At 48.7% G+C, this 25752-nt stretch overlaps 1 protein-coding gene across 2 annotated transcripts in view; it reads left to right on the top strand.

Moving 5' to 3' along the window:
* The window catches only part of SLCO3A1 (solute carrier organic anion transporter family member 3A1), a 337444-nt gene that overhangs the window by 257027 nt on the left and 54665 nt on the right, over nt 1-25752 (top strand). For both annotated transcript variants that reach the window (XM_081226813.1, XM_081226812.1), the window contains exons 3-4: nt 9376-9474; nt 18346-18609. In XM_081226813.1, the coding sequence (XP_081082939.1) occupies nt 9376-9474; nt 18346-18609 (363 nt within the window). The remainder of the gene's footprint in view (nt 1-9375; nt 9475-18345; nt 18610-25752) is intronic.

Raw genomic sequence — 25752 nt, 5'->3', positions numbered from 1 at the left:
TTTCCCTTCCCCTGGCTCTTCTAGCTCTTCTAGCACCCAGCAAAACCAAGAAGCATCAGTGGAAACAAACATCTATGAAGTACTTCATCTGGACCAGGGGTCATGCTGGGCCCTTACATCTGCTTTCATTTATCTCTCCCTGCAAGCGCTATGAAATACATCTTATTAGTATCTCCCTTTTTCAGATGTGGAAACTAACAGAGGTGAGGGACTTGCCCAGGGCTGCCAGAAATTAAGTGGCAACACCAGGATTCACCCCCAGCCCTGCTCTAGAACCCACTGTTAACCGCACTCACCACACCCACCTCTGAAGCCAGATGGTTTCTATCCACATCCTCATTGTGGTGCAAGATGTGAGAAGCAGGTGGCTACCTGTGAGCGGCGGGGTTTGGGGTTGGGTTTGGTTGTTATTCTTTAACTTTGCTTATTTGTGCTTGAGCTCACTGGAGACCCAGTCCTGCACAGGGCACCAGGGGTCAGCCCCCCTAGAACCAGGGGCCCTGGAACAAGTTGCTTAACCTCTGTGAGCCTCAGGTCCTTCTGGGACGCAGCTGGCATGACAGCACCTGCCTCATCGCATTGTTAGAAGGAATCATGAAATAATGTGCATAAACCACATAGTCCAGACTCTGGCACCATAGAGTAAGCACTCGATAAATAGCCAATAGCTATTTTTCTATTTTTCTATATCACACATGTATGTATATGTGAAAATGTGATAATCATGTGTTTGTGCAGAAAACATATTCCAGCTTAACGAATTGTTGCAAAACAGACACCCATGTAGCCTGCACATAGACCAAATACAAAACCAACATCTGAGAACCCCCCACCCAACCCGTGCCTCCTTCACTGTAACCCCTCCCGCCCTCATGGGCAGCAGTGACCACAACCCTGACTTCTCTGCTATTCATTTCCCTGTTTTTCTTTATAGCTTGACTACCTAGTTATATATCACTGCATGGTTTAATTTTGCCGCTTTCAATTCTTTGTAAGTGGAATCACACCAGTATGTATTCTTGCCTGTCTGTGTTCTTTTGGAATTACATCATTTAATTCATGTTACTGATGATTTGTTTTCTCTGCTGTATAGTAATTCCAATGTATGAAGATGTCACAGTTTGTTTCTCTGTTGTTCTGTTATTGGGCATTTGGATTGTTTCCAGTTTGAGGATCTTACAAGATTGGGATGAGCATTCCTGGATGTGTCTCCCAGTGGGTTTCAGACTTTCTGTAGAGTATTTACCTAGGAATTAGGATTGTGAGTCATTGGGTGAGTTCCTCTTTGGTTTTACAGACACTGCCAAAGTTTTGCCAGAGTGGTTGTCTAATTTACACTCCTACCAGCAGTATGCAAGAGTCCAGATTCCCTACATCCTTGCCAACACTGGGTATTGTCAAGCTCTTCAATCAGCTAAAAATCTAATGACGTTTCACTGGGCTTGTAATTTACACGTCCCTGAATTCTAATGAGGTTGAGCATCTTGTCCCATTCCATTGTTCCTTTGAGCCCCCTCTTTTGTGAAGTACCTGTTAAGGTTTCTGCCCCCTTTCCACTGGTTTGTCTTTTTCTCATTGACTTATAGTAGTTTTTCTATAGTCTCAATATGAGCCCTCCGACTCTTGTATGTGTGTTTTTATGGATGTATGTTACATGTATATTTTCCCACATCTTTGCTTTCCTAGTGGGCTCTTCTGATGAATCTAAGGAATGACCTTAATTTTAATGTAGACCAATTTGTCAAGCTCTTCTTTTAATGCTTCATGCTTTCTTTGTTTGGTTTAAAAAATCTCTCCCTGCCCCCAACATTGTGACAGTACTTTTGTCTATTATCTTCCAGAAGCTTTATTGTTTTGCTTTTCACACAGGTCTCCAATATGCCTGGAATTGATTTTTACATGTGTTGTGCAGCCGACTTTTTTTCCTATAATTTCAAGTTGTCCTAGCACCATTCATGGGAAAATTCATCCTTTCCCCCACCGCTTTGTAGGCACACTTTGTCATAAATCAGGTGTCCACGCAAGTATGGATCTGTTTCTGGGCTTTCTCTTCTGCTTGTACGTTTGCTTCTTCTTGTGCCAGATACACACTGTCTTCATCATTACAGCTTTAAAAGGAGTCCAGTAGGGTATGTCTTGACAATTCTTCTTCCAAGGTCTCCAGGCTGGTCTTGGCCCTCGGCATTTCTATGAACAATTTAGAATCAGTGTGTCATTCTATAGACACACAAAAGATGTTTGTTAGTATTATTATTCATTTTCATATATCAGTAATAATAATAAAGTTGATTAATTCTTCCTGGGCCAGGAAATTCCAAATACATAGAAGTCTCCGTTTGGATTTTCCTAGTTCTTCTGGTTTTATGTGTGTGACCTGATCCCTTTCTAGAGGCTGTCATGTCAGTCCCCTTGACACATTGCATCTAGAAGGAGGCACATTCCCAACACTGAGAGAGACACATGCAGAGAACACTGTCCAGAGAAAGAGCAGGCGGGGGTGGGGGGGGGTGCTGAGTCCCAGCTCTGCCCCTCCCCAGCTGGCTGAACTTGGGCAGACCATGGCCAAGAAGAGTTTCTCCCTTCCCGTTTTGTGTCACTGCTGTAACTAGTATTCTCATTCACACACCCTTTCAACAGATTGTGAGCTAACTGTCCTGGGCCAAACTAGGGACAGAAAGAAGAATAAGGCACCATCTCTGCCTCACAGGGCTTCAAGTCTGCTCCAGCATATCTGGGACTAAGCCCCAGTCAATACCAGGTCTGAAAAATGACCCACAAAAAAAATGTCCCATGGTCAAATAATTAACAAGCAGCTTCATGCAACGTCCTGTTCTTAGAGATTCACATGTAGCAGGTATAAGATCTGAGATTGTCCTCAAATTTGCTTAACAATTGTATTGGTTTCCTATCACTGCTGTAATAAGTTAACACAAATTTAGTGGCTTAAGATAATATAAATGTATTATCTTACATTGTGGAGGTCAGAAGTCCATAATGGGTCTCCCTGAGCTAAAAATCCAGGTGCCAGCAGGGCTGTCTTCCTTCTGGAGAATCCTTTCTGGAGGGGAGAATCCACTTTCTTGCTTTTCCCAGCTCCTAGAGGCCACCCACATTCTTGGCCTCAAGGCCCTGTCCTCCATCTTCAAAGCCAGCAGCGACTAGTCAAGGCTTTCTCATGATGCCATCGCTCTGGTTCTGTGGTCTCATCTCCTTCTCTGACTCTGAGTTGTATTCCTCCTCCTTCTACATCTACAGGTCCTTCAAGATTACACTGGCATAATCTCTTTATTTTAAAGTCAATTGATTAGTGACCTTAATTCCATCTGTAGCCTTCGTTCTCTTTGGTCAGTTACAGTAACAGACACAGGTTCCAGGGATTAGGACAAGGACATCTTTGGGGACCATTATTTAACGTCCTATACAGTGGAACCCTTAGCCTGCGAGTGCACTCACCCCAGCTTGATAGCACGTGTAGTGTATTGCTGTGTGTGTTCTTTACAGCACACGGTACAGTGGGAGGTCTTTCTGTAGCCCCACTCCATCATGCACTATCCTCTTTGGCGCTGACATCATATGGTAGGTTGATTTGTTTATGGCCTTTCTTCTTCCCACATACCAATTCCGCAAAAAAGCAGGGATTCTGTCTGTTTTGTCCACAGCCATATCTCAGCTCCTTGCACAGAGCCTGGCACCTATAGGTGCCATTATATATTTTGAATGATGGAGAATTGTTGGAGGTCTCTCCAATAAGACAGCAAGCTTCTTGAGGGCAAAATCCTTGTCCAGTTCATCTGTCCTTCCCCTGCATCCAGAGATGGCTGGTGCTAAGTAGGAAGATTGTATAGCATGGGTGGCAGATTTACACCAGAGGTTCCCAAACTTTCTGGGTTCATTGTACCCTTAGTGTCTTATTTTTCACAGAGCCCTGAGTCTGCAGGATATACCCAGCAATTGTGTTTATCAAGCAGTTAGGTTCAAATTACTTAATACACGTTTGAAAAAAATAACACACATAAATTGAAAGAAAAAAATATTTCTATTTTATTTTTAAATATGTATGATTACTTACTAATGGGTTGTGTGTCCCTGCTGGGGACTACACAGATTCTCAAACCTTGGAATCAGATTGGACTCCACCACCTTCATTTCCTGTGTTCTGCATTGATTTCCACACCACGTTTGCTTTTTATCACAGCAGGTACTGAAAACCCAGTTCACAAAGACAGGATGTATTTGAAAGGAATGTTGCTTGATCCAGTGCTGAAACCATCAGCCACCTAGAGTGAGTAGTTGTGAGTAGTTGTATGAGTAGTATCTGACAGATGTTAGCTATCACTGGGTTTCCCTCAAAAACTTAAAACATTTTGCTGTACCCCTGTGAGTTCACTGTGGTACCCCAAGGTGCCTCGACACGCAGTTTGGGAACTGCAGATTTACACTAACCTAGTTTACCGAAGGCCTGTGTTCAAACCAGGATGCCAGAGTTAGATCACCATGGGGGTCATGCCATTCTCTCTCCCTTTGTTCAGTCCTCACATCCCTGGGAAGCCAGGTTAGCATCAGAATGTGCTTGGCAGGTGGGCAATCAAAGCAAGGGGGTGGACTCTGGACTCTGGATGGCCGGTCCGTCTGGACCCTTCTGATGCTTGGGATTGCGGCTGCTTCCCATGAGGAACCCTCTCTGGGGCTTGGCCTGCTCCCAGCATCAGCCCCTCTCCCCTGATGGTGGCTTTAGGAAATGAGGCATGGTGGGGGCAGGGTGGAGAAGCACACTTTAGAGAGAGGAGGACCAGGAACCCAGGTATGCTGGCCTTCATTGTAGCAGAAGAGACACAGGCGTCATCCATTTAACAAGCGCTCATGTCTCTTTCTGGGTGCTAGACTCTGTTCTAAGAGCTTTACAAATACGAGGTCATTAAATCCTCCCTATAGTCCCATGGAATAGGCCTAATAGCATTCCCATTTTACAGATGAGAAAGCTGAGGCACAAGGAAGTTAAATAGACCTTTCCCAAGGTTCCCAGAGCTAGGAAGTGGTGGAGCTGGGATTTGAACCCAAGTGGCCCATACTCTCTCCGGACCTGCTTGAAGGATGCTTTTCCCCTAAGGGGATGAGAGAAACCCGGCTTCAGAGCCCCCTGTGCTGCTTTCTTGACTCACTGTTGGGAAGTGAGGCACTAAACCTTTCCTTCTGCTGTGAAATGGGCGCAGTAGACTCCCCGTCAGGGCCATTGAAAAAACTACAGCAGATTATGCTTGTAAAGCACCAGGCTCAGGGTATCAGCACAGGAAGGGCCCTTCTCTCTCTGATCTCTGCGTCCGGGGCTCGCCTCCCCTCCCATGTACACAGTCTGGCAGACAGCAGGGGGCAGCACTGGGCCGCTGAAGAACCTTCTCTCCTGGACCTGGAGGCACTCACCATTCAACACAAGGATTCTGGATTTTAGGGCCGGACCGTCTGTTTCTTGTCTATTTAGGCAGAACATTTTGAGGGGGGGTTGCTAAACAAGAACAAAATCACAGCCTGGTGGGATGAATCGAAAAGAGAGCGAAGAAGCAAATTCAGAAGTACCTTTCTGTAAGATCACAGCCTGCCTTGTGTGCTCTCAGGGGAACAGCATCCTCTAAAGACCCAGGGCTGTGCTCACCAATGCTGATTTGAGCTGTTATCCTAAGGTGTTTTTGAGGTGAAAAAGGGTGCTCCTGATGCATGAGCCTCCCATCCCACCCCCACACACACACCCCTACTACTGGATTGTCCCTTGGAAAATATTCGAGAACACATTGCTGCTAGAGGTTTACTTGGCATCTCTACGAGGAGCAGCTGCTTTAAAAATATTCCCTCACTTCAACTGAGGGGAAAAAAATGTCCTTCTCACAAAAATACACATCCTATGTCTTTTTTTCTTTCTTTTCTTTTCTTTTCGTCATGAAGCTTGCAGGATCTCAGTTCCCTGACCAGGGATTGAACCCGGGCCACGGCAGTGAAAGCGCCGAATCCTAACCACTAGACCACCAGGGAAGTCCCCCTACATCCTTCTTTGGTTTTTGGAATGGAGTCCTACCAGGTTTCTTTGGGGGAGAATTCTGTCCTATTCAAATGGAAAGCCACAATCCAGCATTTTGGTGACCCGTTCCCTGTCCTAAAGTAACCAGATGGAGAGACCACTTTGGCACATGGCTTCTCTGCAGTGGCCTCTGCCCATCCGAGCTGCCAGAACGGATGGCTGGCCTGTCTGGGCCTGGTGGGGCTCTTGTGGACAGCTGAGCTTGAGGGATGCCCTTCCTTTTTTGTTTTGTTTTGTTTTGTTTGTTTGTTTTGCGATACGTGGGCCTCTCACTGCTGTGGCTTCTCCCATTGCGGAGCACAGGCTCCAGACGTGCAGACTCAGCGGCCATGGCTCACGGGCCTAGCCACTCTGCGGCCTGTGGGATCTTCCCTGACTGGGGCATGAACTCGTGTCCCCTGCATCGGCAGGCAGACTCTCAACCACTGCGCCACCAGGGAAACCCACCCTTCCTTTTGTGTCATAACTTGCACAAGGGCAGGACCCAGGGCCTGGAGTCTCCAGCTGTCCCATGATGCTGGCTGGTCCACACTCCCACACTCTCCACTGCCCCCACGTGGGGGAGGGGTAACAGAACACTCTCAACACAAGCTTTTTTTTTTTTTTTTTTTTTTTAATTTTTGATTGAGTTGGGTCTTCGTTGCTGTGCACGGGCTCTCTCTAGTTGTGGCGAGTGGGGGCTACTCTTCGTTGCGGTGCGCGGGCTTCTCATTGCGGTGGCTTCTCTTGTTGCAGAGCACGGGCTCTAGGCATGCGAGCTTCAGTAGTTGCAGCACGCAAGCTCGGTAGTTGCGGCACACGGGCCCTAGAGCACACGGGCTTCAGTAGTTGCGGCACATGGGCTCAGTAGTTGCGGCGTGTGGGCTCTAGAGCACAGGCTCAGTAGTTGTGGCGCACAAGCTTAGTTGCTCCATGGCATGTGGGATCTTCCTGGACCAGAGATCGAACCCTTGTTCCCTGCACTGTCAGGCAGATTCTTAACCACTGCTCCACCAGTGGTTAAGTCCCAACACAAGCTTTAAAGCTCATTGGTTGTTTCTTTCCAATGATACTAAAAGCTTGGTCCTTTGACCTATTCAGTATTAATTATCATTTTCATTGTTCAATCTGTAGGGGATGGAGCAGTGATGATTACATTGATTGGGGGGATACTCAATTTGCACGAAAGGAGGCATGTTATCATGGGGGCGCTGCTGGGCGTCAGCGTGATGGCTAGGACTATGGAAGGGGCGTCAGAAGAGTAGTTGCAGCACCCCTGGCAAGAGAATTGTGTTCTATCTCTGTGCCCCTTTCTTTTGGGACAGGCTGAGTAGTTAGTTTACTTGCTGAGGCATCTTTAGAGTGCCAGTGGCTGACCAGTGGCTCCACTCAGCCTGCAGCCTGGACAGAAGGATAGAGCTGGCTTCATGATTTTGTCCTGAAGCAGGAAGCCCTTCAGTCTACCTCAGGTACAGCTCTTGCCTTGGACACCCCCTGTCCACACGCCTGCCCTGTGTCTTTCTCAGCATCACTTCCTGCTTCGCTTGCCCCACCTACCGAAGAGGACCGAAGCCAAGACTAGCTCTGCTCCCTAACTCTGCCCAGCTAAGGCCATCCTCCTAATTCTAGCCCATACTTGAAAGAGCACCACGTTCTAGACTTTTCCAAAAACACCCCACCTTCCTCAATTTTCTCTGGTCGGTTATCTCAACCTAAGTTGTGACAAACCAGAGCCAGTGTTTTAATAAAGTGGATTCTGCTGCTCTCCAGGTTCCTATAAACAGGAATAACTGTGAGACCGGAGGTCATCGGCTGGGTACAGGAGCAGCTATTTTGAGGCCCTTGAGCTTCTAGATTGCTCCATATCAGAGTAGGATTTCACTGAGGGTGGATTCAGCCCCATTCCTGTGATAGAAACCATCCTCTTTTCATCCTGTCCTTCATTAAACAACATTCCTTATAAGCCATCTTTAAGTGATTGCTTTGGGGTTCTGGGTTCTTGTCTGTAAATGAGGAAGACGTGGCTCCTTTGCCAGGTATCTAAAAAACAGTTAAGGTGTCTATAGTTTCCCCTACAAGTCAGTGAGCTCCAGGAAGGCCTGGATTGTTGACTCTTTACTTCAATGCTGAGTCCCCGTCCCTGAGAAGGCTTCTTGGCACATAGAAGGAACTCAATAAGTATTGACTGGGTGGATGAATATTTGAGCAGTTCCATGATGACACGACAGGGAGATTTCAGGTTGAGTTAGTCTACCCTGCGAACAGACCAGAATTATCCTCCACTGAGCTCAGCTTCCCTCTGGTTGAATCCATTTCTTACCTTGTTCCTCATGTGCCCACATGGACCTGTTAGTACCCAAACTCCAGGCTGTCTGCTTAGGTTGAATTGACCCATGTACTGTTTGTCCCCACAGGCCGCAAGCTTCCTAAGAAAAAGCCACTTCTTTTCTCTTATTTCTTATTCCTAGGGCCTTGTGAGTTATCAGTGCTCAAGTTGAAATTTAGTTAAATAGAGACAGCCTGTGAGTTTTTAGTTTGGGCTCAGTGCTTTTCCAGAACGATCAAAAGGTTTGTGCAAAATTCCAGATACTATATCCATCAGATACGTTACTTAATCACGTACCTAGTACCACCTTCTCAAGTCCTACAGAAGAGCTTGAGGCCTGAACAGCTGTTACCACAACAGAGAACAATTCCAAAAATATGGGGGCGGGAGGGGAACTGCAAAACTGAAATTAATAAAATGTTTAATTAATGTGCTCAAAGCATACCATTATGTCAGCTTTGTTGTTTGCTAAATTTAATGCCTGTAAGCATTTCATTACATTTGAGAATAATTTGTGGCTTCGACTTTTCTCACTTCACAAGAATTCCTGAATTTGCACAATGAGCGCTGAGAAATCTTCGCCAACCATAAACTAATTGAATTACATAAAGCCAAATAAATGCGAAAGCAAAATTATAAAAATTCTTCCAAAAATGCTCATGGCAGAAAAAATATTTCATTATAGACATGGACATATTTTAATAGGTTTAGTCTGATAGGGGGTGGAGTCCTCTAAAAGTAACTGTACTTGGAGCCCACAAATATTTCAAAGCAACCTATTGAAACTATAGAATTCCTGCATGACAGTGCTTCAATAGAGTTTCCAAAACTTAGAAATACTAGCTTTCCCCTCTAGGATTTTTAGACTAATTCCTCTAACGTCATTTGTCTAATCAGACCTCTCATCTGATCAATGTAAGACGGTTTTCTTGAGCTTTGGCAATTTTGCTCAACGAATGGCTTCTGCTTTTAATCTAATCTTGCTTTCATCTTCTTCTTTCAGGAATCCTGTTCACGATGCTGGTGTTTGGACCAGCCTGTGGATTTATCCTGGGCTCTTTCTGTACCAAAATCTATGTGGATGCAGTCTTCATTGACACAAGTAAGGAATTTATCTCAATTTCCAAGCGCCACCCACAAGCCCTTCCTCCATCATAAAGGAGCCCCAGCCTCTGGGTTCTAAAACCTTCCTACTAAGCAGTAGTCTTAATGCATCCACTTCTCTAGCTGGTGGCCCCCTTGAGATTAGAGGAAAGATTGGGTCATGAGTTTGGTTCAGAGGGTCTGACTTGAAGCATGTGTTCTGCTCGTGTCCACATAGAGACTGAATAACCCCCTGGGGTTGAGTTCACTCCTCAAATCTGAATTTTCCTCATCTGTAAACTCAGGGTAACAAAACTTATATCTGCCTTGCAGGGCTTTTGTAAGATAAATGAGGGGACAGATGTGGAAATGCCTGGCATACACACATACTCATTGAATGTTGGTCCATGAACCCATATGAGGACCCTATTAATCTTAAACTAAAAGTTGGAGCACGTGTTCAAGTGCAAATGTACACATGGGGTCATGGAGACAGAATATTTGAAAATTGTTTCTGTAAGACACTGTCATGTTGGGCTTTATAAGGAAATATACCATACCTCAAACCCATTTTAAGCGACATGTCTTGTGTTCTTAGCAGGAAGAGCAAGTGTATGTCTCAGCCTGCTCTGGGCCCCCCCATCCCTAGCACACCTGGGTTGAACAGCGTGCTAGTTGAGATGTGCTAGGCTATGCAGTGGTAACAGACAGTTCCCAAATCAAAGTGATTTTATGCAACCAAAGTTTATTTCTCAGCCGTACTGCATATCCAGTGCAGGTTGGTGGTATTTGGGGGCTGGAGGGTGAGACTTGCCTACTGTAGTCCCTCCAGGACCCAGGCTCACAGAAGTTTCATCTGACTCCTGCCTGCCCAGTCGCCGAGGCAGGAAACCAGCTCCTGTTCAGAAATGACCCGCACTGTTTCTACTTACATTTCAATGACCACAGCAAGCCACCTGGTGTATTAATCTGTTGCTTTGTGACAAATTACCCCAAACTTCGTGACTTTAAACAATAGGTATTTTCTCACAGTTTATTTCTCTGGGTCTGGAACCCAGGAGCAGCTTAGCTGGATGGTTCTGACTCAGGGTCTCTCACGAGGCTGCAGTCAAGGTGTTGAGCTGGTATCAAATCATCTGAAAGCCCACCTGGAGGGACTCCACTTCCAAACTCACCCCGTGGCTGTTGGCAGTCCTTGGCAGATGGGCTCTCAGGCTGGCTCCCAAGGATCTCTGTACAGGGCTAATCTCGGCATGGCCTCCCTGGAGCAAACAACCCAAGAGAGGGTAAGAGCACCTGAGACAAAGCCGCAGTCTTTTTATAACCTAGTCTTACAAGTGACACCTCATTGCTTCTGCTGCTTTTTGTGTGTTAGAAGCAAGCCACTTGTTTCTGTCTATACTTGGAAGAAGGGATCGTTTCACAAAGACGTGAATTCCAGGGGTGGGGATCGTTGGAGGCCATCTCGAGCACTGCCCACTGTAGGTGGTCACGACTCAACTGTGTGCCCAAAAGAGGACGCTGTGTTCCTGTGCAGCTTAGCGAGTTGAGAAGCCATGTTTCCTTTCTCTCTGAAAACAGTGCAGGAAGCCTTTTCAGCTTCTCTGTCTCATCCCGATCTATTCCCAGGATCAATAAGAACTCTCAGCCTTCTGGTTCTCAATTCATCATCTCTCGACAGGGCTAAATTTACTAATTCACCCCAAAGACATAATCTGGTTTTAAATCCAATCAAGTCACTTTGTGATTCACTCCATTAATCCCAGTGATATATTTACTTGTAGCTAATGATGTTACGAATTTCCAAACGGGAGAAAAATCAAATGCAGCCTTATTTCTTTGTTCGTTTTAAAGTGCTGGGTCTGTTCAGGAGGTGATTGAATGCTGCTGTTTTGTAGCCCTTGGTTGGCCCTTTGAACCCTGTTCCTAGCGAGTGGGATGACTGGTGGCCTGGTCAGAGAAACAACCCATGGTGACGGTCAGCTTCCATCTTGCTTCTACGGACAGAAAGCCAGCTTCCGCCACTGCACCAAAGGCAGTACAGGACAGGAGTAGCAAAGGAGGGGAGGAAAGGGGGCACCCTCCCAGTGCATGGGGAAGGCTGCCTGCGGGGAGAAGGCAAGTGTCCAGGCTGCCTATCCTGCCCTCAGTGTATTAGCAGGGCCCCCTTGAATCAAAGCTTGTGGAATACCAGAGTCCCTGAGCCGGAAAGAACCTCAGACATCATTCTCTTCCAACTCTTGCATTATGTAGATAAGGAAACTGATGCCTAGAGAGGGAAAGGGATGTACCCAATCCAAGGGGTGTATCTATATAAAACCCAGGTCTCTGAGCAAGCATGTGGAGACACCCCTCGCCAAGATTCCTCTTGGGAATGAAATAGCATCTTTTTCTCAGTGACTAGAATGGCCAAGAGGTAGACAGGTGGCTGGAGGGGGCTTAGCCCATCCACTCACAGCCCCCTCTGTATGCCATTCCCTTGCTCAGGCCGTCCCCTCAGTCTGGAGTGCCGTCCCCAGCCATTCTGCTCGACATCTGTCTTCACCCTTCAAGGCCCAGGTGAAGCAGTGTCATCTATGGTTCTAGACTCATTGGCAGTTTGAAGCCTCCCATACCTGAGACAGATGGGCGCGTTTCCGTTCCGTCTGGGCATCCTGCTGATGGCCGCCTTCCCCCAAAATGAGTTAATAGCGGACTTCCTATCTGATGAGTCTCTAAGGACTGAAGGATGTATCACCCTCTTTGTTTGCATCCCTTCTGAAGGCCCCCAGAGGGCTGGTGCCACTCTTTACCAGCAGAGGGCAGAAGAATATAATTTATTCTATTCAGGAGCCAGTCACAGAATTCCATAGTTTCCAGCAGTTTTCTAATTTTGTGACTGAAACTTGTCATCCTGTCTCTGAGTGGATTGGGGCTGTATTTCGAGGAGTCGGTTCTCAGTTCTTTCAAAATGACCCTTCCCTGTCTTTTCCTCACTGACTAAGACAGAGCCCCTCTTTCGGGCTGTCCAGCCTATGGGAATGTGCCCTTAAGCATGAATGTACAGGGGCCACACACACAGCCATATGTTTCTGAAGTTCCAGCTGAGAGTTGGGCGGGGGACTGGGAAAAGCAGTGCCCTGGGGATTGTGCGAGGTGGGCAAGGCAGGTCCCTGGGAGGCCCTTGTTATGGGGTAGTTGGAGAAGGGCATGTGCCTTTCACCAGGCAGCCTAGCAGCGGCTGAGGAAACAGGGTGGAAAGACAGAGACCAGTGAGGGAGTCTGGTTGGAATCTGTGTGTCAGTGAAGCTGGGGCTGCAGGGGAGGTGGTTGGTTGTAGGAACAGGCCAGCTATGGGGCTGCAAGACCCCACGGGCAGCTCCCCAGGAGGGCTCCCCTGGCGGCACTCAGACACAGGGATTCTGCTGCTGCTGCCTTTCATCCGTGTCTGAGCCCTCTGTGGCTCCTTCGGCCCCTCTTCTTAAGGAGGATAGATGCCTCCTCTGACAGCCTGGGGAAGGAATGATGGTGCCTGCAGAATTTCTTTTCTAGAATATCTTTGTAAAGCTGAGACCAGTCAAGAGCAGGACGTAGGAAGAAGAAGGGCCTGGTAGCAGAGTAGACCCCTGAGCACTGGACTGACCAAGCTTCACAGTGTGGGTTTAACAAATTGATGACAATGGCAGCCGTGAATTGACCCCTTTTTAAATACATAGAATGCCTCTTTGGAACCTCACAGACGATGTGTCCTCCTGCAGTGATTATGAGTTCTGAGTTCAAACATCGAACCAGACCTCCACTCACATCCCAACTACACCCCTTACGAGCTGTGCGATCCTGAGGCCATTTCTCCTCATGGGTCTATGTGTGGATGACATAATCATGTTAATCATGCAAAGCAGTTAAAACAGTGCCTGGGGAATAGTAAACACACAGTAAAATTAGGTGTAATGAGGAAGAGGAGAGGGGTTAACTCACTGCACAGCCCAGGCCTATCCGACCCCAACTGGGCAGCTCACTTCCCTGAAACCTCTCCAGGAGTTTAGCCAGAAGGCTGCCCCCTTCCATGGACAGAGGCCTTGCTGAGATGCCCTGACTGCCAGCACTTCCGTCCAGACTGGCCCTAAGGCACACCAGCCCGCTCTGCTATAGCTGCACAGCGTTTGCAGCTGCAGAAAGATACGTCCATCCATTGGCTTCACAGAAAAGGTCAACAAGCAGAGAGCATCCAGCTCTGCCACCCTGGGGCTGGCTGCCACCGCCATATTCCTTCATGTTGGACTAATGAGTCCAGCGGCTGGGATTCTGAACCGTCCACGCTGCCCTCCATCCCCACCTGCTCCCTGTCTCCAGTTTCTAATGAGGTCTGGAACTTAATGATACTCTTGGACTTCTTGAGTCCCATAGCAAAAGTTTTACAAAGTAGGTTAGAAAAATATGTAAATGGACTGCGGAAAACAAAGCAAAACTGCTCAGAGAGCCATAGTATCGCTTACACATCAGTATGGCCTGGGACTTAGTCAGTGTTCCCAATTTGCTTTGATCTCTTCTACTTGCAGTCTTGGGTATCCTCATGGGTGGCTTGGTTGGTTAGTTTTAAACTGGTTTAACCCCATTCCTGGGGATTTCTTTCATTTGAACCAACAATGGTAGTGGTCCTTGGAAATGGAGGGAAATCTCAACGAAGCCCATATGTTTATATGACCTTCAACAGAGGGAACGAACAGCTGTCAGAGCTTGCTCAACTCACCCAACGAAACCATGTAGCCCTCCAAATGTTGGATTCCAAGAATGCAGGAGTCAGAACAATAGCTTTTATAAAGCAGAAATCTTCATAAGACTACAGACACGTATGCAAATGTAGACCCACCCTGTGCCGGCCTTGTGGTGACCCGGGGGGTGGCTCTCCCTGCTCCCCTCTGCTCCCTTCCCAGCATTTTCCCTCAGTGCCTGGAATGACCAAGGGGCAGGCAAGTGGCTGGAGGGAGCTTACCCAGGACACTCACAGAGTCCCCTGAGGATGCCAGGCCTTTGCTCGACTGTTCCCACAGCCCAAGATACTGTCTCCGCCCTGTCCTTCTCAACATCTTTCTTTATCCACGGTTCTAGCTTCATTGGCAATTTGATGCATTCTAAGTAAACGAGACAGATTGGTGCTCTTCAGTTGTGTTCTGGGCATCTTCCTGACAGCAGCCAAAAGGCTGAAACTGCAGTCATTTTTTAAGATCAAGACACTAACTAGAACCAGATAGAAAGAGAAGTAGAGAGATTTTCACACCTGGCCCCCTACCTGGACCTAAAAGAATACCATTGCTATTCTAAGCCTGCCCGGGACCACTTTTCTTAAAGGGTATGATTTTTTTTTTTTTTTTTTTTTTGTGGTATGCAGGCCTCTCGCTGTCGTGGCCTCTCCCATTGCGGAGCACAGGCTCCAGATGCACAGGCTCAGCAGCCATGGCTCACGGGCCTGCCTAGCTGCTCCGCGGCATGTGGGATCTTCCTGGACCGGGGCACGAACCTGTGTCCCCTGCATCGGCAGGCAGACTCTCAACCACTGTGCCACCAGGGAAGCCCAAAGAGTATGATTTTTTATTTCCTAAGCCTTTTGTACTAGTCAGGGTAGGCTGAGTTATGCTGCAGTAACTAACACCCCCCAAATGTCAGTGACTTGGAAATACTAAAGGTTTATTTCCTGCTTGTGTTATATACCTGATGCAGGTATGCAGGCACATTTTGTTCATTGTAGCTTCTCAGGCATCATCTTAGGGAGAATTCCACATGCTTCATGATCAGGCAGGAAAAAACATCATGGGGAGTCATGCACCAGCTCATACACATCTCCACACGGAAGAGACATGTGTCTCTCATTTCATTGGCAAAATTCTGTGGTACGTGGCCACACCTAACTCCACAGTAAGGGAGGTGAAACCCTCCTCGTTCTCAGAGAAGGAGACCCAAGTGCAGACATGGGTAATGTCTAGCAGACATGCTTTGCCAGGCCACGTAGAGAACTCCCCTTCAGCATAGGTAATGCTAGAACAATATCTGCTGAGCAATGACTGTTGCCAGGCAGGGGGTGGGGGGGTGGATATTCATCTTAAATGGCCAAGATACCTCCTGAAAATACTATTCATTGTAGAGATGTGTAGAGAAAAGAAGTGCCTCAGAAAAGACATTTCTCACGCTGGTGTCAAGCATTCGTTGTCTTCCCAAGAGCCACCAAAATTGGGCTGAAGCTCCACTCACGAGGCTGACCAGTCCTGAGGGCAGCACGCTCCAAAGCTGAGTGGTTTCTTCTTAGCCTGTTATTTCTCTCCCTGCCACCGTCCTCTGGATAATTGAAATGGAGGGGGAAAAAATCAGTACTTCCCAGAATAGTCAACTGTTATTTTCCTGGCTCTGCAAATCCCTGCCCTCTGCACATCTCCCTCCAGACCCGTCCCCCGCCCCTTCCCCAGAGGCAGGTGTACTCTGATGCTGACACAGATCGGGTACCCTCCCCTGTCTTAGGGATCGCGAGTGCGTGTCGTCTTTCCACCCACAGGCACAGGCCTACAGGGAGCGAGTTGCCAAATTCACATAAACATCCATCTCCCCCAGCGCAGCCCCTCTCACGGGGATGTTTTCTCACACACAGAACAGTCACTAACTTCCTATCTAAAATATGACTTTCTACGTGCACTGATTTTGTTCTCCCAAACAACTGCCAGGATTTCTCTCTCCCTACTGGCTCACATCTGCCAGATTTATGGGGTCCAGAGACAAAGGAGGGAAATACTGTAGCTCCCTTTTCCCGTCTTTTGTTTTCATTCATTGCTTGGCAGTAGGTGAAGAGAAACAGTAAGCGATTGGTGCAAGCAGTCTTGCTCAGCTCACCAAGGTGGTGTGACTTCCTTTTCTCTTCTTGTGTTTGCATAAAGATGCTTTCAAGATCACCCTGTGTTTTCCCATGCCATACTCCTTTTTAAAAAAGTATGTACCTTAAAATTCCCATTTATATAAATATATCCCTAAAAGTAAAACATTAAGAACTCCCATAGATAAGAGTCGACTCTGTGTCAGGTGACGCTCTTTCATTATCTCTCATCCTGGAAACCACTGTCCATGACTATCATCTTTATTTCACAAATGATGAAACTAAGGGTCAGGGAGGGTGACTAACTTGCCCGGCATCACATGCTAGTAAGTAACAATGCTGGGATTCAACCCCAAGCCCACTAGAGTATATACTCTATAGAGTATATACTCCTCTCCGGCATGAAGCTGCACAAAAGCAACTGGCCCATTCAGGTGCCTTGGTTATTGCTGCTGGGCTCATGTCAGGGTCCCCGGGACAGAGACTACTGATGTTGCAAAGGCCAACTTGCCAACTGTCAGAAGAGCTGGTGGTCTTACCCATTGCACAAAGCACAGGAATTACCCACTAAGGGCCCTCCAGGGAGCCCAAAACAAAGACCTGCCAGTCAAGAGGGAAAGAGTGTATGTAGCCCTTGGTGACTGGATGCCTGTGTTCCAGTCTTCAACTCTGTGGATGTAGACAAGGCACCCAGCCTTTCTAAGCCTCGATTTCTCCATCTCTATGAAATAGGGACAGTAAAAGGCCCTACCTCGTAGGGTTGCGGGGAGGGTTGATTGGAACAGTTAAGAATGCACTCCGCATGGCGCCTTGTGCAGAGTAAGCCCTCAGTAAATGACGGCTGGTGTTTTCATTACTGTTAGCTGAAGAGTCTTCAGGGAGAGCACTTTACAAATGGGGGAGTGCTCATCTGGTGACTGTGGTCATTTCTCTTGCCAAGCCCATCCATCTATCTGGTCCAGGCCTGCAGCCCTATTAGTTCTTAGCTCATATGCTGTGGTCCAGACCTCCAAGAATTTCCTTCCATGCTCCAGGGATATGGAATCATCATCAAAGAGACATCTCTAAGCAGCTCATGCAGGAGCGCCCTGCTCCGAAAGGCAGTTGTAGAGAGAGGGAAAAACATCTACCAAGGGGTAAGCGGTAGCTTACATCTTCTTGACTTCAGCTGGCAGATCAAAGAAGTCACAGACAAGAGAGCCAAACCACATGCATGTTGCCTTAAAGCATAGACCTTGGCTGCAGAGCTTTCTAAAAGAGGACTGCCCCCCCAAACCACAGGCCACAACCAAGGTTTGAATTAACCCATCCCCTAGCAGCTTGGACACACGACCCTCACCATAAATATTAAGCTAACATCGATTAAGTGCTTAAGCATGTGCCAGGCGCTATCCTGAGCTTTTTGTGTCTGGTGTTGCTCACTTGATCTTCCCAACTCGATAAGGGTAAGTACCATCATAACATCAGTGTTATACAGATCAGTCAGCTGAGGCATGAAGAGTTCACATTACTGGCCTGAGGTCGCACAGCGAGAAGTGGACAGGATTTCAGTCCAGGTATCCTGGCTCTTGATTTCCATTCTGCGCCGCCTCGTGTGTTCTGTGAACTGATTTAAGACGGGGGTGGGGTGTGGAATGGGATCTCAGGTTAGCTGCTTCCTAGGGGGTGCTAGTGAATATACATAGAAAAGTATACCCTTGAGCAATAAATGTTTCTGTTTCCCTGTGTTTTTGTTAGCAGACCTTTGCAGCTCTGCCAAGCCAGTCAATTCCAGCCTAAATTCAGAGGGTGTCTGGCTTCTCACTGTTTTTGTTTAGACTGATGCAAGCACAGGGTAGACAAGAAGATGAAGGAGGGAAAGCCATCAGCCTTCAGCTTGAGGAAAACCAGAAGCACGTCTGTGAAGCCCTAGGCTGCTTTGCATATGGGCCAGTCTTCCCCCCACCAGGCCGTTTCCAGAGCCCTCGGCCTATCTGTAGAACTGATTGCAAACCTCCACCAAATGCCAGGCCCCGCCAGGTCCCCTCCCGCTAACCGTGCTCTTTCCGATTGCAGGTAACCTGGACATCACCCCGGACGACCCCCGCTGGATCGGAGCCTGGTGGGGTGGGTTTCTGCTCTGCGGTGCCTTACTCTTCTTTTCTTCCGTCTGGATGTTTGGGTTTCCACAGTCTCTGCCTCCGCACTCAGACCCCGCCCTGGAGAGCGAACAGGCCATGCTCCCCGAAAGAGAATACGAGAGACCCAAGCCCAGCAACGGGGTCCTGAGGCACCCCCTGGAGCCGGACAGCAGTGCCTCCTGCTTCCAGCAGCTGAGAGGTAAGGGCGCCTCATTGGCAGGTGGCACTCAGGATGCTGGGGGACCTGAAATAGAATCACATTGGTTTTGCGTGATTTGCGTTCCCTGGCCCTGTGCTTAACTGATCCCTGAGAAGTAAATACGCTTCATAAAGCAAACGCAAAGTTACTACCATTTAGCAAAGGAGCAACAGATGAACCCCCGCCAAGCCGAGAGCCCAGTGGCTAACGTAGCACCTGATGTGTGATACACATAAATGTGCGTAGAAGGAAGAAAGTGAGCGAGGGAAGGAGGGAGCTGGACGTTTCATGACCCTCCTTTGAACTCGTTCAGGCCACTTACAAGCTCATTGAAGCAGTGTAAGACTTTGAAGTTGGCTCCCTTTGCCTGACGCAGGCGTTCTGGAAAAGCCACATCCAAAGCGCATTTCCTTAGATTCACTCTGTCCTTCCATCCCCTCCATTAGAGATGAGAGCTGTGTTCCTCTGGAAAGAAAGATTAACTCAGTCTTGAGAGCAAAGTCGCACTTTAGAATGCAGCAGAGCGCTCGTCATCATTTTTAGAGGAAACAAGTGCATCTTTTCTGACAAAATGGCGAGACCCAAACAGCGATGCAGAATGAGGATGAGGAACCCCATCAACAGCCCCTGGTTATTTCCACATTTGCTACAGTCCCTTAAGAGGTGAGGATGACGACCGGACAGCCTCAAAGCTGCTCGGTATCTATCCTGGCCCCCTCCCCACTGAGAGGTATGCACAGTGCTCCCTAATTCAAGGACCTCTTCCTGCTGGGTCCCCTGAAGAACTTGCTGGATTTTGGAAGTGGGCAGGAGCAAGGCTGGGCTGTTACTTCTCAGGGAGGCTGGGGTGGGAAAGAGGTGGACCGTTACCTCTGCAGGAACCGGGCACACAGCCAGCCCCACTTTCAGCAGCTGCCGCCTCAGGCTTGCAGTGCTCGATTTAGAGATTTGATGAGAGTCTCTTTACTGAGCTCTGTCTAATGAGGTGCACTTTGTATGGAGATGCTGGAGAACCACGGAGAGAACCTCGGGTGACCTTGCACTCAGATCCCCGCTCTGCCCTTCACCGGCTCTGCGATCATTAACTTCTCCGCGCTTCTCTCCACAAGTATAAAGTTGTAACACCGTTCCTCAGTGACAGTGTGGTCGTGAGAATTCAGGCACTGCCCTTGGAAGATTGTCAGTTAATACCACCTGTTAGCCAGCGAAGAATTCAAAGAACTTGTGCTAATTCCCAGAAGAGACTAATTTAAGAACCTAATGTCATGTTTGACTCCATGTTCCGGGATGGCTTCTACCAAAGTCGTCATGTGGAATCGTAGATGATCTTAAAATTCATCTCTCTAAGGGGCCAGAATGCTCTGTTAGAGGAGAAGACCCTGTGCTTTGTGTCCTCTGAGGTTGCCTTGGCTTGGACCCTCAGGAGTATGTGCTTCTTAAAATAGGCTCCCCAAATGGGCCCCCTTCAGGAGCCCCCAGGTGGCTTGAGGGTGATGCCTGCTGAGCCTCTGATAGCACAGCTGGCCACACAGTGTCCCAGGGACCAGATCCACGGCAATAGATGGGGCTAGCTTGAGAGCGAGCCTTGCGGAGGGCGCCTTGGACCTGGGTGGTGGCAGCCTTTCCAGGTATTTCCTCTTCCCAGGATGATGGCCCTGCTTTCCTAAGCCTCTGATAGTAAGAGCTATACCTGTAATCGCTCATCTTTCATCTCTGGGGATACACAGGTGAAAATGATACAATTGTGCCATCAGAGAACTTGCTGTCCAATGTAGCGACAGGCCAGCAAGTCAGAAAGGCGGCCTAATGTGATGAGAACTACAGTCCCAGGCAGCACCATAGGTTATGGAAATACAGTCAACAGGCAGCAAAAGCCCACCTCTTGGGTCCAGTGCAGAGCTGAGCTGAGTCTTGAGGGATGCCATGGTTTCAGAATTCTCGGGCTCTGATTCAATTACTGGTTAACCCATTTGTTAATTCAGTCAGCATTTACTGAGATCCCACCAGGCTTCAGGGACACAGCGGTCACCAAGGCAACTTAGATTCTGGAGCAAGTTTAGTAGCAGGGGAGGCACGCAGTGGGCAAAGTCGAACCAATGACAAGATGAGTGCTGAACTTGCTGTGTCTGAGCTGACAAGTACACAGTTGGGTAGATGGGTCTGAGGCTCACTAGATCAGAGCCATCACAAGTTATGGCCTGTGTATACATGGGCTCCACTTGGATAGTTAATGATTTTTAATTTAGAATTAGCAATTCCCAGAGGCGTCAGGTCCATTAATGGACCTAAAGGATGTCCCAGCAGGAAAGGAAGGCAGCATGTCTAGAAGAATCCCCAGGAGCCAGGGTACAGTGGAGCGAGCTATTATGCTAATAAACTTTACACATGCCAGCACACGGAGAGGGAGCCACGGTGGTTTATATCCTTCATTTTTTCCACATGAGACAAAATGTTTCTGCCACGTGGACATTTCCACCAAAAGCAGCATGCGATGCTGCCAGGCGCTCCCAAACTCTTCATCTGATTTGCAGCCTTGGAAGCCCCGCTGGTCTGCATACAGCTTGCAACACATTTACAGGTACAGATAAGCTAAGCATCGTTACACGTATCAGAGGAATTAACATTGCTCTACAGATCTATATGTTGCAATTTCTCATCCATTTCATCTGAGCTTGCAAATGGGTTTCTTTTCTAGCCATCAATCTGTGTGCCCTGCCAAGCTCTACAGATAGCAAAGGCCCCTGAGAAGATCTGCCATTGGCCCGAGAGCAGCCACTCCACCTTCCTTCCCTCTGGGACCAAGACACACAGCCTCTTCTGCTCCTGGGAGAGCCGTGGGGCTGCTCACCTGGGTTCAAATCCAGCTGAGCCACTTCCTAGTCATACAACCTTGATCGTGTCGTTCAGCTCCTCTTGGTTTTACCGTGTGGTGTCTGGTGTAACTTTACAGCAGCTGCATAAGGTCAATATTAGGACTTATTACCGTTTATAGGTGAGGACACAGAGCTCTCGTTCGGTGACAGAGGACTTCAGGCCTGTGATCACTTTCCAGAGCCCTCTCCCCCCAGAGCAGGCTTTGAAGGTCTATTTCCAACAAAGTCGGCCACCAGTTGGGGTTTGCAATTGTGATAAGAAGTTGAGAGATGGAAAGCTCAGAATCTTGTTCCAGAACTGTGTAGAGCAGCTGTTACTTGTTGCACAGCCCAGATGTCCCCGTCTTGTGATGACTGTCACATATCCATTTCACAAAGCAGGCAGCAGGGAAACAAATGCTTGGGCTTGTGAAACTACAGCATCTCCCCCAGGTGGGAGCCTGCAAATCCAAGATGCATTTTTGCATCTCAGCTGTGCCACCAAAGAACTTTTCCTTTCCTCCCTGGCTCTAAAGCCCCTCCTCCCTCTTCTTGTTCTTCAGAGCATTTTTCTGATTCATCTTTCAGGACCCACCCACCACCAGCACCACCTCCCTCCTCTTGTGTTTACTGCTGTGTCCACTCCTCCCCTTTCCTGCACCGTGAGCTCCTGGGGGCCGGGGCTGCACGTAGCGTGGTCTCATTGAATCTGGATGCTCAGAGTTTGCAGAATGGTTTACAAAAGTCTAGATCTGGTGGGAGGAAAGAATTCAGGGGACTGTTACAGACAAATGGACAGTATTATCATTAGCTAGTGTGTTTATTCTCACATCCACAGTTTTGTGTTGCATTTGGAAATTGGCTCCAGCGTCACTTGCCCTGGGGGGGCCTTGATGGTTAGGACCCAGGCCCTTTCTGCAGCCACAGGTTTCTGTAGCCACGGGTGTGTCCAGCTTCCCCATCACGTTCTGTACAGTTTTCCAATCACCTCATACACTCTTCTCTTTGCTGCTGTTTCTGCCTGCAATGCCCTACCTCCCTTGATCCACTTCTGGGCTGGACTCGGTCCCTACCTTCCCAAGAAGCCCTCCCTGTAGCCCCTCTGCACTCATGCCCCTGTCTGCTCAGTACTAGATTAGCTGCATTCCTCCGTTGCCCTCAAAGCCCCCGCAAAGCACTTGGGGTAACCCCCACTACACAGTGGCCTGCATCTTCCCAAAGCTTGTGGCTTCTCCAAGGACACGAAGCTCTCATTCATCTTTTTCGTTCCCACTCCCTAGCTTAGTGCCTGGCACGTAGGTGATATGGTTTGAATGAATGAGTGAGGAAACAAATGAGCACTTTCTTGCCAGTGCGCACACAAACGCACATACACACATAATAGCAGCTAACGTTTGTTTTTCCTACACCATCATATTTAATCCCCCCCAACCCCATGAGACATTGGTACCATTTTACAGACCAGGAAATTGAGGCTTACAGATGGAAAGGAAAGGCATTTGAACCGTGGAGGGCCTCAGTGTCTGTCTTCTTAACCATGACATTGTGCTGCATCTTCGGGCAATAAACAAACTCTCTTTAAAAAAAAAGTGGCGTCAGCAGGTGCTAAGTGACTTTTCAACAGCGTGTACTAAAACTGTGCCTGTGGCTGCAGACGTGTCCTAAAACAATGAGTCTTCTAGACAAGGGTCCAGCTAAAAAGGAAGGGAAGGACAACTTCCTGCAAGCATTGGTGTGTCCTGACCCTCTGATGGACTTCCCAGCGGGGATGAGTGTCACTGTACCAGCAGTTTAAAATCTGAAGGGAGAGCCCACCTTTGATCACTGAGTGAGCAGAGAAGTCAAAAGCTGAGCACTCTTGTCTCTGCGCCCTTCACGCTGACTGCCAAGTGGCCTCTTCCTGTCCCAGAAAAGATAGTTGCACCAGGTGACAGCGGGTGATGGCTGAGCTGGCAAGGTGGGGGTGGGCCTTCAGGCTCAGAATCTTAAAAACCACGCCCAAAATATGGAGTACAGCTGATGACTTCCAAAGCACTTGCACAGACCCCCCACTTGGCCCCCATAGTACGGCTGATAATCTGCGTGTCATTACCAATCTCCATGCCACCCATGGGGACATGGAGCTCTGGGGGGTTAAACCGTGCACCCAGGTTCCCGCGGCTGTGAAGGATGCAGCTGGGACCAGACTTGGGTCTGAGACTCCCAAACCCGAACTCTTTCCTCTGTTCCTCTATTTACCACAAAGATCCACTCTACTGTTAATGAACCAACTGAGAAGGGAAAAGGGATCGGTCTGGGGTGGATGGAACAAAAGCCTTTACTGTGTTGGAGAAACTTCCACTCTTTTTTTTTTTTTTTTTTTTGAGGTACGCGGGCCTCTCACTGCTGTGGCCTCTCCCGTTGCGGAGCACAGGCTCCGGACGCGCAGGCCCAGCGGCCCTGGCTCACGGGCCCAGCCACTCAGCGGCATGTGGGATCTTCCCGGACCGGGGCACGAACCCGTGTCCCCTGCATCGGCAGGCGGGCTCTCAACCACTGCGCCACCAAGGAAGCCCTCTTTTTTTTAAAAAAAAGCTTCCACTCTTAATGTCCACTTTCTCCCTCTTCAAAAGAGGAAATGCAGAGCCCGACTCAAGAGGACCTTCATTTCTAGAGGAGATGAAATCTGCCTGAGTTGATACCTTCCCCACTCCTCTGCCCACCCACACCCCTAATGCCATCCATCACCGGGTTCTGCTGACTTCAGCACCTAAATACCTCTCCTTCCCACTCATGGTCTGTCCTGTACTCCAGTCTGCCCTACCCCTCCAGGCTGTCATCCACACTGGGATACATTCAGAATGCGTCTGATCCTGACAGATAGAGGCCGAGCCCTTCACATGGCCGCCAGCCCAGTGAGATTCTGCTCCTCCAGCCTCTTCTCACACCTGCCGCCCTGTTCCCACCATACCAGTCTCACCTTGCTGGCCTCTTTTTAGTCCTCCGTATTCCCCAGGCTCAATGGACTTTGCATTTGCTGTTCCCACCCCTGGAATTCTAATGCCATCTTCAGACATCAGCTCACACATCACTTCCCCAAGGACATTTTCCTGACCTCCTGATGGCACCCCCTCCACGGCATGTTGCTCTCTGTGTCATGGTCAGAATGTGACCCTTGTAGGAGTGATCACTTCCTCCATAAGCTCCATGAGGTCAGGGACCACATCCGTCTTTGCCCATGCCCTTGTACATGGCCAATGCTCAGTACACATCTGATAAATGGGGGGGGGTGCATGGATCGTTGGACAGGCACTGCCCAACCCAGCACGATTTGCTGCTTTCCCTAAAGCTGTCCTCACACACAGCCCCTCCCAGAGTTTTGGCCTGTGTTTGACCCACCCGCAGACACTGGCTTAGCAGGAGCTCTACCTGTGATGAGTGTTACAGCTGGCTCCCAGGTGACTTACCTGTGTGGGGAGGAGGATCTGCTCCTGGTGCTTCAGCCACCAAATCAGAGGGTCTGCCAGCCCAGTGGCTCAGGCTGACCTGCACTGTGCCTTTGGGTGCGTGTCTTTACTTGCCCATCTTCCTAGCGAGCATCTTGCTGCTTGGACAGGGTGCATACTCGCCCCTCACCTCTGTGCCACCCACTGTTCCCGCGGGGGCCCCACATGCGTTGGCCTGGCCGTGGGACCCAGCTCATGCCTCTGGCTTCCGCATCTCTGCCAGGCCACCTCCATCGTCTGCCAGCCAGCAGTCGGTTTCTGCTACATCTTTCTTAATGAAGGGCCTGTTGCCTTTCAGCATAGTGTTATTGTGAGCAGCCTGGTGATCTGAGAGTCCTTGTTCTGCGGGCTAAACGGCTGAGTGTTTTTTATCGTGCGATTCATCTTCAGAACTGTGCTCTCCCCTCGTGTGGGTTTCCTGTTAAAGTCTTCTTTCTTGATTCTGTGGCCAAGGAAACCATCTGCCTTCCCAACCTCTTGGAATTCTATGCCAAGCTGTGGTTCAGAGGCTGCCGTGTCACAGGTGTCATTTTTACAGGTCCCCGGGGTCCAGACTGGTTAGTGGTTTCATCGTGTTCGTATCAGTGTCGATGGAGGATGTGCTGGGGGTTATATCCATGAATCAGTCATGATTCTCCATCTCAAGTTATTTCAGCAAAGCGCCTGAGATGAACATAGGTGAGAGCACCTAGCACGATGCCTGGCACACTGTGGATGCTCCTCGTGGTTTTGCAAGGAAGGGAGGGAGGGAGGAAAAAAGGGAGGAAGGAAGGGAGGGAGGGAGGAAAAAAGGGAGGAAGGAAGGA

Source organism: Mesoplodon bidens (assembly GCF_964165515.1).
Source record: "Mesoplodon bidens genome assembly, chromosome: 3".
Lineage (NCBI taxonomy): Eukaryota > Metazoa > Chordata > Mammalia > Artiodactyla > Ziphiidae > Mesoplodon > Mesoplodon bidens.
Note: the sequence above shows the minus strand (reverse complement) of the source record. Positions and strands in the feature narration are given on the sequence as shown.